We start from the raw sequence: 13327 nt of genomic DNA, 5'->3' as shown, positions 1-13327 counted from the left end.
TTCTAAAGATTGCACGCTTCTGTAAGTCAAAGCAGTTCCTCTCATGGAACTAGAGAACTCACCATTCTGAAGCAATCTGTTTAGGCATGTTCACAAGCCAGAACATGGCCTCTATATTATTGTAGTTCTGATGGCAAGACAAAGGAGGCTCATGGAGCACTCATGACTTGTGACACAGGAACAGAAATTATATTCTGCCATGGGATCCAGCAGATATTAGTCCTCCTAAGGCAACGGTGCCCAAACTTTTCCTCTTGCGCCCCACCCGCCCCAGTAATGGAATGTGTCCGTGCTCCCCTGGGCCCAGAATCGGGGCTGGGGACCGGGACTAGAGCACGGGGCTGGAGCCAAAGTCGGCAGTTAGGAGTGAGGCCGCAGCCAGGGGCCTGGAGCAGAGCTGGAGCCACAGCTGCAGCCAGGGGTTGGGGCAGGGCCGGAGCAGAGTTGGGGGCAGAGTAGGGCTGGGTGGTGCTCCCTCCCTGCCCACCGTCTGGGGCTGGCTCAGGTCCTGCCAGGCACCGTTAGGGGCAGGAGCGGCGCCAGGGTTTTTGCCACCCTAGGCGGCAGCGCTCCTCCTCTGAGCATTCAGGGGGCCTGGGGTCTTCGGCGGCGGGGGTCCTTCCACTCCACGTCTTCGGGGAACTTCGGCGGCGGATCCCAGAGCGAGTGAAGGACCCGCCACCGAATTTCCGCCGAAGATACGGAGTGGAAGGACCCCCCGGCCGCCGAATTTCCGCTGAGAGCGGCAAAATGCTGCCCCCCAAATCCTGCCACCCTAGGCGACCGCTTAGGGTCGCCTAGTGGAAGCGCCAGCCCTGGTTAGGGGGGCACGCCCCACAATTTGGGGACCATTGTCCAAAGGACATTTGAAGGCCTTTGAATAACCACATGGTACATGAAGCTCACTTGCAGTTCAATCAATAATAGTAATGGTGCTGATGGCTGGTAATACCCAGATTTACATCGTTGCCTGTGTTTATAATATCCTTGTGTAGCTATGTAAGGAAAACCCCAGCCTGGTGGATAGCCAAAGCAGCATGGCTGTTTCTCTTATGGGAGCTGCTGCGTGCGTCACCCCTGCAAATTCTACTCATACTTGGCTATTTTAGAGACTTGGTGTAGCAGTAACGATCTGGTTAGCTTTAGTATCCAAGTGCACTGCCAGGCAGCAAAGAACTCATCCATCAGAGAGGTGTAAGCTACAATATCTTCCTAGAGCGCAATGGAAATAAAAATGTGGTCCCTGATGTGCCCCACCACCTAACTAAAGACCTTCAGCCATATCTAAACAAAGATCGCTGCTCATACTTTGCAATCTGACACACGCAACCAAGCAATGCACCACATCAGTAATTCCAGCACAGGAAAAACAAGCCACTTTGCAGTTCAGCCAAAATCATCTGTCTGGAGCAATGTCCAGATTTATTAAATTCTTGTCACCTTTTGCTCTGCTTTACAGCCCCCTATCATTAAAAAGAGATAATGGTTTTCATATCTGTGTTGGGATACTGTCACCTAAGGGAGAGCCAGTGACTAGAACACAGTTATTACTAGAAAGTTACATGCAACAGGATCACTGATGCCAATTACACACTCACTAAAAGACTTCAGTCTGCATTGTACTGTCTGATAAACAGCAAAGCATACGGCAGTCGAACCCTTTGGGAATTCTCCTAATATAACCATTACTGAGCTCCCCGCTCACAAAACCAAGTCAGCAAGATCTACATTAGAAGCTGTCAGCAACAGCAAGATTTTCCAGCTGCACTGCAGTTGCAATATTTCACATGCAAGATCTAATGTTCAGAGCAGATATGTCTAAGATATGCAAAATCTGAACATCACACATTGACACTCCAATTTCCAGCCCTTTTTCGGCTGTCATCTCTCCCGGCGTCACGTTTTGCCTAACCAAGTTTGCAAGTTCTTCAGGGCAGGGATCCTGTCTTTTATGTAGTGCACAAGACATACTTATAGCTCTAGATCAGTGGTTTTCACACTTTTTGTACTGGTGACCCCTTTCACGCAGCAAGCATCTTAGTTTGACCCCCCTTACAAGTTAAAAAGGGGGGGTAATTTAATTTAATGGGAGCTCGGGGCTGTCAGCCCCACAGAGCTGACAGCTCACGACCCCCATGTAACCACCTTGCAACCTCCAGTTTGAGAACCCCTGCTCTATATAAATAACACTGTTGCCCTTTTTGACTCGAATGGGTAATCAAAAATTCAGGGCTCTGTGGGTGATTCAGTTGGGAACAGAAATTGGTGGCAGCCAGATACTTCTTTGATGCAATCTTGTTTATTTACAAAGAATGTACAAAATCCTGTGCCTCTGAATGCAGAAGGAACCAAGAACAAAAAGAAGTTTCTTGCTTACAGGCCCCCAAGCCCTTTTAGCCAATATCAGAACCAAAGGCTCTCTCTAGCTTTTTCCAGGGTCACAATTGTGCTCATAGGCGGAGGCTACTGCTTGGCTTTCTTGCTTTTTCCCTACTCCCAGACAGTCTCATCTCTTCCCAGTTTCTTTCTATGTGTTCTCTCACACATCTACACCCAGTCCCACCTGGTCACAATAGCCAGTCGAACCCTCCACCCCTTCAGGGCCTAGCGCTAGTTTCTGGGCAGACTCTGTTAGGCTTGGTCTACCCTAGCAACTTATGTCAGTATAACAACATTGCTCAGGGGTGTGGAAAATCCATTCCCCTGAGCAACACAGTTATACCAACCTAACTCCTGGTGTAGACAGCACCATATTGATGGAAGGGCTTTTCCCATCTACATAGGTACCGCCTCTCGGGAAGGTGGAGTACCTACCCTGATGCAAAAAGCCTTCCCCTCAGTGTACGTATCATCTTCACCTAAGCACAACAGTGGCGCCCTTGCAACCTTTTAAGTATAGACAAGCGCTTGGGTTTTGTTTTAGGTGTGGTCCCATAACTGTCTCTTACAGCTACCTTAAATGGAGGACTCACTCACACATCAGCTTGAACCAGGTTTTAACATAACCCATAGCAAGGCTTCTCCCAGATCATAACAATACTTATGTAGAGAGAAAAAGTGGGTGATGTAATATGTTTATTGGATCAACTTTTGTTGGTGAAAGAAACCAGCTTCCGAGCCTACACAGAGGTCTTCTTCAGATCTGGGAAATGTACTCCGAGTACAGTAACTCCTCACTTAAAGGCGTCCCGGTTAACATGCTCGTTTAAAGTTGTGTAATGCTCCCTTCTAACCTCATTTCACAGCCGCCTGATTTGTCTACTGCTTGCAGGAAGAGCAGCCCGTTGCAGCTGGCTGGTGGGGGCTTGGAACCAGAGTGGACCGTCAGCCCCCCTATCAGCTCCCGCTCCCCTAAGTTCCCTGTGCTGCAGCTGCCCAGCAGGCTAACAATTGCAGCTGTCCCTCCCCCCACTGCCATGTGCTGCTCCTGCCCTCTGCCTTGGAGCTGCTCCCCGAGTCTCCTGCTTGCTGTGCGGGGGGGAGGAGGGGAGGAAGAGGGGGGTAATGTCAGGGTGTCCCTCTCCCCCCTGCTCCTGCACCCCGCTTACCCCATCTTCCATAGAGCAGGGGGGACACACCAGGACTCAGGAGGGAGGGAGCTTGCAGCAGCTGAGGTCTCAGCAAGCTGATCAAATTAACAAGGCAGTGTACTTAAAGGGGAAATGCGCATATCTCCCTCCATTCCTGCTGCCTTGCAGAGTGAGAGAGTTAACCTTGAGGGCTCAGCCAATTGCTAGTTCATCATTTAGCAGTAAGGGAAATATCCCACCCTCTGACTCCTCCACCTCAACCAAGCTTCACAATCATCATCACTGTGTATCAGTATTAAATTGTTTATTTAAAACGTATTGTGTGTGTGTGTGTGTGTGTATATATAGTGTTTTGTCTGGTGCAAAAAAATTTCAGTGGAACCTAACCCCCTCATTTACATTAATTCTTGGGAAATTGGAGTCACTTAACATCGTTTAGCTTAAAGTCAAATTTTTCAAGAACATAACTACAACGTTAAGTGAGGAGTTACTGTATTACAACTAAACACAAGGTAAAACAGATTGTTAAGCATAAAGAGTTAAACTTGAATGGTCTCTTGCAACATGTGTTAAGTGGGCAGTACTTCAGCAGCCATAGGGCAAAGAAGGCTTGTTGTCAGGAGACATAAATCCAGAGTCTTTATTGAGTCCATGATTTTTAGAGTCTAGCAAAATTATGAATTTAAGCTCCCAGGCATACCTTTTGAAGGAGTTGTGCAGGTTTCCTTTCAGGATGAGCACCGAGAGATCAGATACGGAGTGATCGACAACGTGTGCCTCCTGATACGGGGGGTGGGGAGAGGGAGAGGGGGAGGGCACAGTGTAAAGGGGAGGAATGTGACCACCCCATGTGTCTCCTTTGGGAAGAACTTCCAGCCTCACTTCCCTGGGCCAGGGCAGAAAATCCCACCAGCTCCTGGGGGGAGCTGGGAGCCAGGATCAGGGACCACATGCCTCTGGGCCCAGCTGGGGCCAGCCCTGGCTGAGCAGACACCAGGGAACCTGCTCCCAGAACCTTCCCCAGCAACCCCCCAATCTGCACACAGTGCAGGGACCGCCATGCTCTCCCCACCCCACCAGTTACCTGTGGGGAGCAGGGACCTTGTCCTTCTCCTGCTCCACCTGCCCCCTGTCCCCTGGCAGCCGGGTCCGGATGGGGAGAGAGAAAGAGCCGCTTCTCATGCAACTGAAGGTGGCTGTCTGAGAGAGCTCGGCTGGGGACATGGCCTGGCTTGGCTCAGGGGCTGAGCGAAATGTGTCGTGGGGAGAGGGGGCTCCAGCTCGCTCGGTCCCTGTCTGCGGCAGCCGGGCCCAGGAGGGGAGTGGAAGCCCCTGCCTCCCCACTTGGAATCTTGCAGGCAGCCACCACACTGCACAGAGCAGGGACCCAGAGCGGCCAGCATGAGAAGCGACTGGTCCCACCCCGGCTGCTCCCTTCCCGGCTGCCAGGGACAGGGGCTGAACATGCGGGGGGGGGGGGGGAGGGGGCGCGCAGGCACAGCAGGAGAAGAACCTTCTCCCTCTCCCCCAGCATGCCAAGCAGAAATCGGGGGGGGGGGTGTCACTTGACCCCACATGTCCCCCTTATGTGTGAAAAGTGTCCACTCATGGGTGATGTGGTGTTTTTGTCTTTTATCATTTTTATGAGTGTTCATTTGAATGTGTAGTGATTGTCTCATCTCATCCACACAGTTATTACTGGGGCAATTACTGCATGGGATGAGGTACACTACATGTTGTGATAAGCATGTGAAGGACCCATAGATCTTGAAAGGTGTATTGTGGGGGATATTGATCATCATAGCAGTGGAGATATGGCTGCAGGTTTTGCATCTGTTGTTATGGCAGGGTCTGGTGCCTCGCTGAATACATGTGCTGCAGAGAATTAAAGATTGTTTAAATATAGCTTTTCCTACTCCCCTAAATAATGGAATATCAAGTTCAGCTCCCAACAAAGGAAGAGAAGTCACAACTGACAAATTGATGGAAGTAGGAAACCTAGCATAACACACCACAGCTGCACGCGTACAGAGACCACAGTCATTACAGTGAACTCAGTATCAGACCTTGAGAGTGAAAACTACAGGCTGCTACTGTTTGGGCTATGAAAAAGCAGTAGGCTATTATACTTGCCAGGGCCAGCCACTAGAGGGAGACACAATCACACATACTCACACTAGGCAACTAGCATTTTGTAGACAATCTGCCTTTCCTTAAGAATCCCAGTGAAATGAATGAAAGGCAAAGCATCAGAGGTGGATTTGCCAATGCAAAGCAGAAGTTTGATAGCAGATAAAAATTAGTTAAAAAATAAGACATTACAAAGGTCATTTTCTATTCAGTTACCTTTAGAGCAGCCAGTAATTTCTTTTGCAGCTAACATGCCTACAGAACGTCACCATGGCTGTCAAAAACATGGAAATGTTTCTTCTATTCTAAGTAGCAGATTTTGTTGGAATGTGATCCTACTTTAAGGAAGAAGATTGTAGATTTCAGACCCGAGAGCTGTTTAACAGAACCACTGAAGCCTATCTGATCACCCCCTCTGAAAACGTCACCCGTATGACAAATTATTTGATTAGGGTTAATACTGCATGGGAAGATATCTTAAATGTCTCCTTTCATATGCTCACACCTCTGAAATCACTAAAGAAACAGCACTCTTTGTAAAATAATAAAAAAATAATTTTGCTCAGATTTTCACCACAGAAAATCAGACTAAAAACTGGAAAAGATCATGAGGCGCCATATTTCTTGAGACAGCTAGCGAAACCCACTGCTGTTTCCAATAATTAACCAGTGTCCTGTGTCCACTAAAACAATAATACTTTCTACCTTCTAGAGTTCATGGTGCTCTGCAGACTTCAGCAGGTTAATCCTCAAATTACCCCCGGTGAAGTTGGGCAATATTATTTCAATTTTACAGATTGGTTAGAGAGTTACATAACTTGCCCAATATCACACAGCAAGTCTGTGGCAGAGCTGGTACTTCCTGACTCCCAGTCCTGAGCTTCAACCATTAGACCATTCTCATTCCCAGTGACAGAAATCATGAATAAATTGACATCAAGACAAGCTCTCAAAATACCCAGAAAATTTACTTTCTTGGGCGAGAAAAAATCCACGGTGCAGTTTATGAGTGATGGGTTTATGGTGTTAATGAGACAAACCCTGGGAAGAAAATCTTGTATTGAAGAAAAGTGCTAGAAAAAGGAATCTTACAAGAGCTGATTCCATATAGAACATGTGTGAATTGTTGAACAGTTACAAATGAAGCAAATGGAGTTAGAAAAAAATGCAAGGACATGTGGGAATATTAACTGGGATTAAAAATTATAGGGGGAAATAATTGTTGCCTGGGTTGAAAATATAACCAGTAGCAAAAATGCCAGCAGGTAACACGACTGATAGGGATATTTTGTTAATATTTATCTTTTTTTTAAACTACAGAAGCAACCCTACATTCTTCTTTCTAAACTAGATATACACCAACAAAAAGCTGGATGTCTGGAGTTTATACATTCCCACACACAAAAACAAGTTAGCAAACTAACCCAACACAAAGCACACCATGGCAAATGTCTTCCATTAACCAAGACAATAACCTGTTTGTACACTGAGCTACAATTACCGCCCACACTCCTATTTCAAAAAGGAAACAGGGAGAATGAAGTTTTGCCATTTTCAAAATTTGTAAGTGACTATTGGGTTGCTTTACCTCTCATAGTATCTTGCATTAGTTGTCTCAAAATTAAATCCAGTTAGCACCATGCTAGTCATTTTACGGGTAAGGCATAGGATTCTGAAATAAATCTTCTACCCAAAGAAGTACGAGGACTGGTATGATTTGAAAAGGTTTCTAGAACTTTTGGAACATTGGACAAAAGATATTGGGCTTGATTCTGCAATCACTGGGGTTGCCCAGGTGCAGACAATTTGGCCCACTGGATACCTACAAATTTGTTTAAACAAGAAGTCTTGTAATGGTATCAGGTGACATTTTCAAAAGCCTGGGCCTAACTCTGTTCCCACTGAAGACACCTGAGTGCAGCACCTTTGAAAATCCTCCCTGTAGGTGATAATTAAATATTTTTGCTGTGCAACATGAGGTTGTATTTGAATTTTCCATTCAATTTATAATGATATTTGCCAGGTTTTCCCATTTAACAGAAACTTCTTACAAGCAATAATGTCCCACAGGTTCAATGCTAGTTAGGTACTAGCTCAAGCAGTAAATTTTAAGACACATTGGTTTTGCGTCTCTCTTCCCCTCACTCCATCCCAATGACCATATAATATTTAATATCTTTGTAGTAGAGTCTGATTTGGCCCTTTTAATCAGTACACATCCCAGCACTGGGAAGGCTGCTGGGTGACACTTGAGATCTGAAGTATGTGAGTAAAAATAACCTGCCTTCCACTAGACATGATGAACACCAGACAGCTGAGTCACCTTTCAAGCCCCTTTTGATTTTCCAAATTAAAAAGAAATATCAAAGAGAGAAGGATTAAACATCCAAAAATCAGAGCAGCACAAACTGAAAACCCTGCAGTTCAGATTCCATATGTCCTTTAGATTTCTCTCTCTCTCTCATCGCAGGCTGCAACTTTATTTCAGTATCTAGTACTCACTCCATCTATGGGTAATGACATTTAAAGGGACACAGTCAATTTTAATTTATCTTTTATATCAGGCAATTTCAAAAAAAGTTTCATTTCCAATACGCGTGTACTGAGAATTAAGGGATTTTCTGCTCCACTGTTAATGTTTATAAGGGTATTTTTCAGCAAGGGAGAAAGGTCCAGATCCTTAAAAGATATTTAGGCACCTATTTCCCATTGAAATCATATTTAGGGGTTTACCTAAATATCTTTGGGGATCTGGGCCAAAATGATTAAGGATCCCATCCTGCGATTGAACAATTGCACCCTTGAGAGTCTGGTGCTCTGCAAGGGCTCAAGTCATCACCTGCAAGGATCCAACTGCAGGATCAGGGCCTGACTAACACATGGTAAAGAGTGAAAGTGACCATACATCCAGTGTTCATTTGACACCAAACCAAACCAGCTGGGGGCGAGAGGGACACTTTACTAACTTCTTTCAGTATTAGTGATTTTAGACTAATTGCAACTATTGGAGATAAACAAGTTTCGGGCCAAACTGATTTTCAAGTTGACTGGGACCCTTTACACTGAGGTCTTCTTAAAGATGCCCTAAACCAGGGGTAGGTAACCTATGGCACTTGTGCCAAAGGCGGCACGCGAGCTGATTTTCAGTGGCACTCACACTGCCCGGGTCCTGGCCTCCAGTCCAGGGGGCTCTGTATTTTAAATGAAGCTTCTTAAACATTTTAGAAACCTTATTTACTTTACATACAACAATAGTTTAGTTATATATTATAGACTTATAGAAAGAGACCTTCTAAAAATATTAAACTGTATTACTGGCATGCGAAACCTTAAATTAGAGTGAATAAATGAAGATTCGGCACACCACTTCTGAAAGGTTGCCGACCCTTGCCCTGAACAATAGAATAAGTAGAGATCCAGCAGGAAAACAGAGCCATCCATGTGCATTTGCCAACTAACATATATGAATGAGAACATTCACTGCCCCTTTCATTATGTGTGTGAAAGCTAAAACAACTCAGCAAAGAGCACATAGACCCTAGAAAATTGCTAAGGGCCTCAAAGTTTAAGGCCAGAAGGAACCACTAGATCATGTCTGACTTCCTGTATATCACAGACCACCAATACTCCCCAGCACCGACACACTAAGCCCAACAACAAAAATTAGACCAAAGTATTACAGCCCGGAGGAGACTAAATGATTATGTGCTATGAATAGGAAGGACCAAGGTACAATAAAGCCTACGGACCCTGCAATAGCAGGGAATTGATTAAGTGAGATGTATCCAGATAACCCCTGCAAGTGACCTGCACAGACTGGATGGTCCAGAAAATAGCAAAATCACCCAGGAAAAAAAAAAAACTGGGTCTAATCAATTACGTCAAATTCCCTTTGGGGGGAAGGGAAGGAAATTCTAGCACCTCACACAATCTGCCACTGATTTGTGCTGAAGGATCTATTGAGCTGCAACAGACCAGTTATAAATCAGGACAGGCCTGTGATTGGAAAATAAAACAATCCCCAGCCTGGGAAGCACAAGGACTGAGAGAAGCCGGATTGCAAAGAAGGAAGCCCACATTCAGCAGCCAGAAACCCTGCTCTGGAAATAGAGATGGTTAAAACTAATTTTCTACTTAAAATAATACATGCATCTCAAAGCCCTTGCACTTTGCAATGCCTCTGAAATCATGCAGCAGGGAGACCCTAGCTGGCACCTTCCCATCTATTCCCCACCCACCCACGCAATTCAAATGTTGCTGAGCTCAGCTGCTCCCAAGACAGACAACCCCATCCCTTCCCCCACCCCTCCAGGCAGCCGGGAAGCAGATTTGCACTTGGGGATGAGGAGGAAGTTAACAGCCCAAGGGGATGGTTAAGAACCCGGGTTACAGCACTGGGGAGGCAGTGGGAGCCTGGGGGGCTACCCAAGGGGGATCCTGAGGGGCTTGCAGTCAAGGAGAGGGAAATGCAGCAGGTGGAGTGGGAGAAGGGGGAAGATGATAACCAGGCAACAGTGGGAGGTTTGCTGCTTGGGGTTGGAAAAGAGTGAGAGAGCTGGGGGGTGGCGAGTTTGCAACTGGGAAGGGGGTAGGTTTCCAGCCTAGGGAAGATGCAGTAGGGGCTGCCACAGATTTGCAGTGAAGGCAGGGGGTAGAGGAAGCAGGGGAAAAGGGGAGATTTGTAGGTGGGGTAAAGGCAGTAGGGAGGTTGCAGCAGAAGGGAAATGAAGCAGGGTGGGTGAGTGTGAAGGGGGAGGGGGTTGAAGAAGGGAAATGGGGGAGGTTTGCTGCCTGGGAGGAAGGGAATGGGGGAGGTTTGCTGCCTGCCTTAGCGGGAAAGGAAGGAGGTCTGTTGCCTGCCTGGGGGGGAAAGAGGAGGGGGGGGGTTACTGCCTGCTGGGGGCAGGTGGGAGAGGTTTGCTGCCTGCCCAGGGGGGAAAGCAAGACGGGGGAGGTTTACTGCCTGCTGGGGGGAGGTGGGAGAGGTTTGCTGCCTGCCCAGGGGGGAAAGCAGGAGGGGGGAGAGGTTTGTTGCCTGCCCGAGGGGAAAGGCGGGAGGGGGGAAGTTTGTTGCCTGCCCTGGGGTGGGGGAGGTTTGTTGCGGGGGGGGAGGCAGGATGGGGGAGAGGTTTGCTGCCTGCCGGGGGGGGGGGAGGTTGGAGGGAAGGGGGAGATTTGCTGCCTGGGGGGGAAAGGTGGGAGAGGTTTGCTGCCTGCCCCCGGGGGAGAAGGTGGGGGGGGAGAGGTTTGCTGCCTGCCCCGGAGGAAAGGCAGAGGGGAGAGGTTTATTGCCGGCACGGGGGAAAGGTTTACTGCCTACCCCAGGGGGGGAGGTGGGAGGTTTATTGCCTGGGGGGGAAGAGGGGGGGGAGGAGAAGTTTGCTGCCTGCCCCGGGGGAAAGGCGCGGGGGGGCAGGGAGAGGTTTGTTGCCTAGAGGGGAAGGGGGGGGGGAGAAAGGGTTGTTGCCTGCCCAGGAGGAAGATTGGGGGGGAAAGGTTTGCTGCCTGCCTGGGGGGAAGGTTTGCTTGCTGCCTGCCTGGGGGGAAGGTTTGCTTGCTGCCTGCCTGGGGGGGGGTGCAGCCGGCGGGGCTGCTGCACTCACCGGGGACTCGTAGGAGAAGGCACATTCCGTCTTGTAGACCCGGTCCCCTGACTTGGGCACGCGGATCGTGGGCATGTAGGGGACCAGCAGCTCCCCCAGGTCCCCCGCAGCCATCTGCGCATCCCTGCCGCTCCCGAACAGCGCGGCCCGCTGCATGCTCCCCAGCCGGCCGCACCGCGAGCGAGGGGAAGGCAGAGCGAGCGCAGCCGGGCCCGGGGCACAGAGAGGCGGCCTGAGCCGGGCCCGGGGGAGGAGCGGGGAAGATGCTATTTTTAATCCAAGGGCAGCAGGAGCGGCCCCAGCTGCAAAGCCCCGGGGTCCTGGCGAGGGGGGAGCCCGGGGGCGGGGGAGAGGAGGAGCCCCGGGGAGGATGGATGGAGGGCAGCGCCAGAAGAGGCTGTGAAGGGAGGGGAGGGTGGACAGCAAGGAGGGGAGGGGCATGGGAAGCAGGCTGGGGCAGGGGATGGGGAATCCCTCAGCTCCCTTCCCCTGAGCTGTTGCACCCTCATTCTGCCTGGAGGGGAAGTTGGGGACATTGACATTAGATAGAATTTATCTAATTCTTTCCTGGGGGCTTAGAAAAACTGTCCCCCGTCACTCCCCAACCCCACGCTCCTCCTCAGAAGCCAGCCAGCTGGGCTGGGCAATCCTTAGAACATCCCAGGGAAGCGCTAGGTGGGAATCACAGGACTCTCAGGCCATGTTCTGCAGGAGGTCAAACTAGATGTTCGTTGTAGTGGTCCCCTCTGGCTTTAAACTCTGGAAAAGACAAGGCTCTTCCACGCTGTTAGCCCTGCTGTAAAACGTCAGCCGCAGAGGAAGGGCTGACTCTGGCAACCAAATATCATAGGTTAAAGAACTTAGAGCTGACCATTTTTTTCAGTTTACTCCCACCTGGAGGTTGGGCCAGGCATCCTGCCTCCTCTACGTCTGACTGCAAGCCTTTGTGCCTTGTACAGAGCTAAGCGCCCTGTTCTGTGATGAGGCAGTGCTGATGGAGGCAGTTAGTGGATTTGGCATCAAATATCCTGATTTCTGTTGTTGTCTTGCCACTTAATAAGGAGCAGCTGGCAACAACAGTGGGAATTGAAAACATCAATCCTGTGTTCTTCAGCCTTCCTCAGTGCCCACATTTCACGTCTGTACAATAGAGTTGGGATAACTGGGGTTCTAGCTGCAGCTTCGTAGCAAGCTTGAAATCACAACATCCCCACAGAGGCTGCTAAAGGAGCCGAAACATGTCAGCCGCTGTTGATAGACAAGTGTCCACATTTTTTTAGAGCACCCTCCGGCACTGTCTATTACGATGCCTCACCCAGACAGTTTAATACGGAGCAGATTGTAACCTGGAGCTGGAGGCTGCTTGATGGTCCTGGCCAGGGACTTGGTTTTATCTGGATTAATAACCAGACCTACGTGCACTGCTTCTTGCCTCACCAGACTGGCCATCAGCTGCAGTGATTCACTAGACTGAGCTAGCAAGACAATGTCATTGGCATATTAGAGATCTCAAAGCAGAATGGCATTCACCTTTAACCCCCGACTGCTGCCTCTTCAAGTTTATCCATCATCCAGTCAGTGCTGATATTGAACGATGATGGTGACAGAACACAACCTTGCCGAACTCCTATGGAGACAGGAAACCATGCTATGTTTTTGCCATTGACTCGAATGCATCTTTCCATTCCATTATAGAGCTCTCCTATCAATGATGCTGTTGTCCCAGGGATGCCAAGTCACCTCATTGGATCCCACAAACTTGCTTGATTTACTTCATCAGGGGCATTATAGAAGTCTATAGAAAGTGCTGTGCATGGCTTATTAAATTCAGCCATCTTCTCAAAAAGCTGTCTCAAGGTAAAGAGCTGGTTAACAGTGGACTGACCAGATCTAAATCTGCACTGAGTATCTTGGGCTTTGCCACAAAGTGCATTGTTGAGTTGAGACATTAACATGGAAGCAAAGACTTTCCCTGGAACAGACAACAGCATCATACCGCTACAGTTGCTACATTCACCTTATCACCCTTTCTGAACAGAGTAATCCCCTTCTTCCAGTCATTGG

General features: G+C 48.7%; 1 protein-coding gene across 2 annotated transcripts in view; it reads right to left on the bottom strand.

Annotated features, from left to right (window-relative positions):
- The window catches only part of USP13 (ubiquitin specific peptidase 13), an 82349-nt gene extending 70783 nt beyond the window's left edge, over positions 1 to 11566 (bottom strand). The window contains exon 1 of one of the 2 annotated variants that reach the window (XM_054039784.1): positions 11264 to 11566. In XM_054039784.1, coding sequence (XP_053895759.1) covers positions 11264 to 11419 — 156 coding nt within the window. In that variant the 5' untranslated portion in view covers positions 11420 to 11566. The remainder of the gene's footprint in view (positions 1 to 11263) is intronic. The other variant, XM_054039783.1, reaches the window with a different exon arrangement.
- Between the last annotated feature and the right edge of the window lie 1761 nt (positions 11567 to 13327).

The sequence above is a fragment of the Malaclemys terrapin genome, chromosome 9 (assembly GCF_027887155.1).
Source record: "Malaclemys terrapin pileata isolate rMalTer1 chromosome 9, rMalTer1.hap1, whole genome shotgun sequence".
Classification (NCBI taxonomy): Eukaryota; Metazoa; Chordata; order Testudines; family Emydidae; genus Malaclemys; species Malaclemys terrapin.
This window is presented reverse-complemented; position numbering and strand designations above follow the sequence as displayed.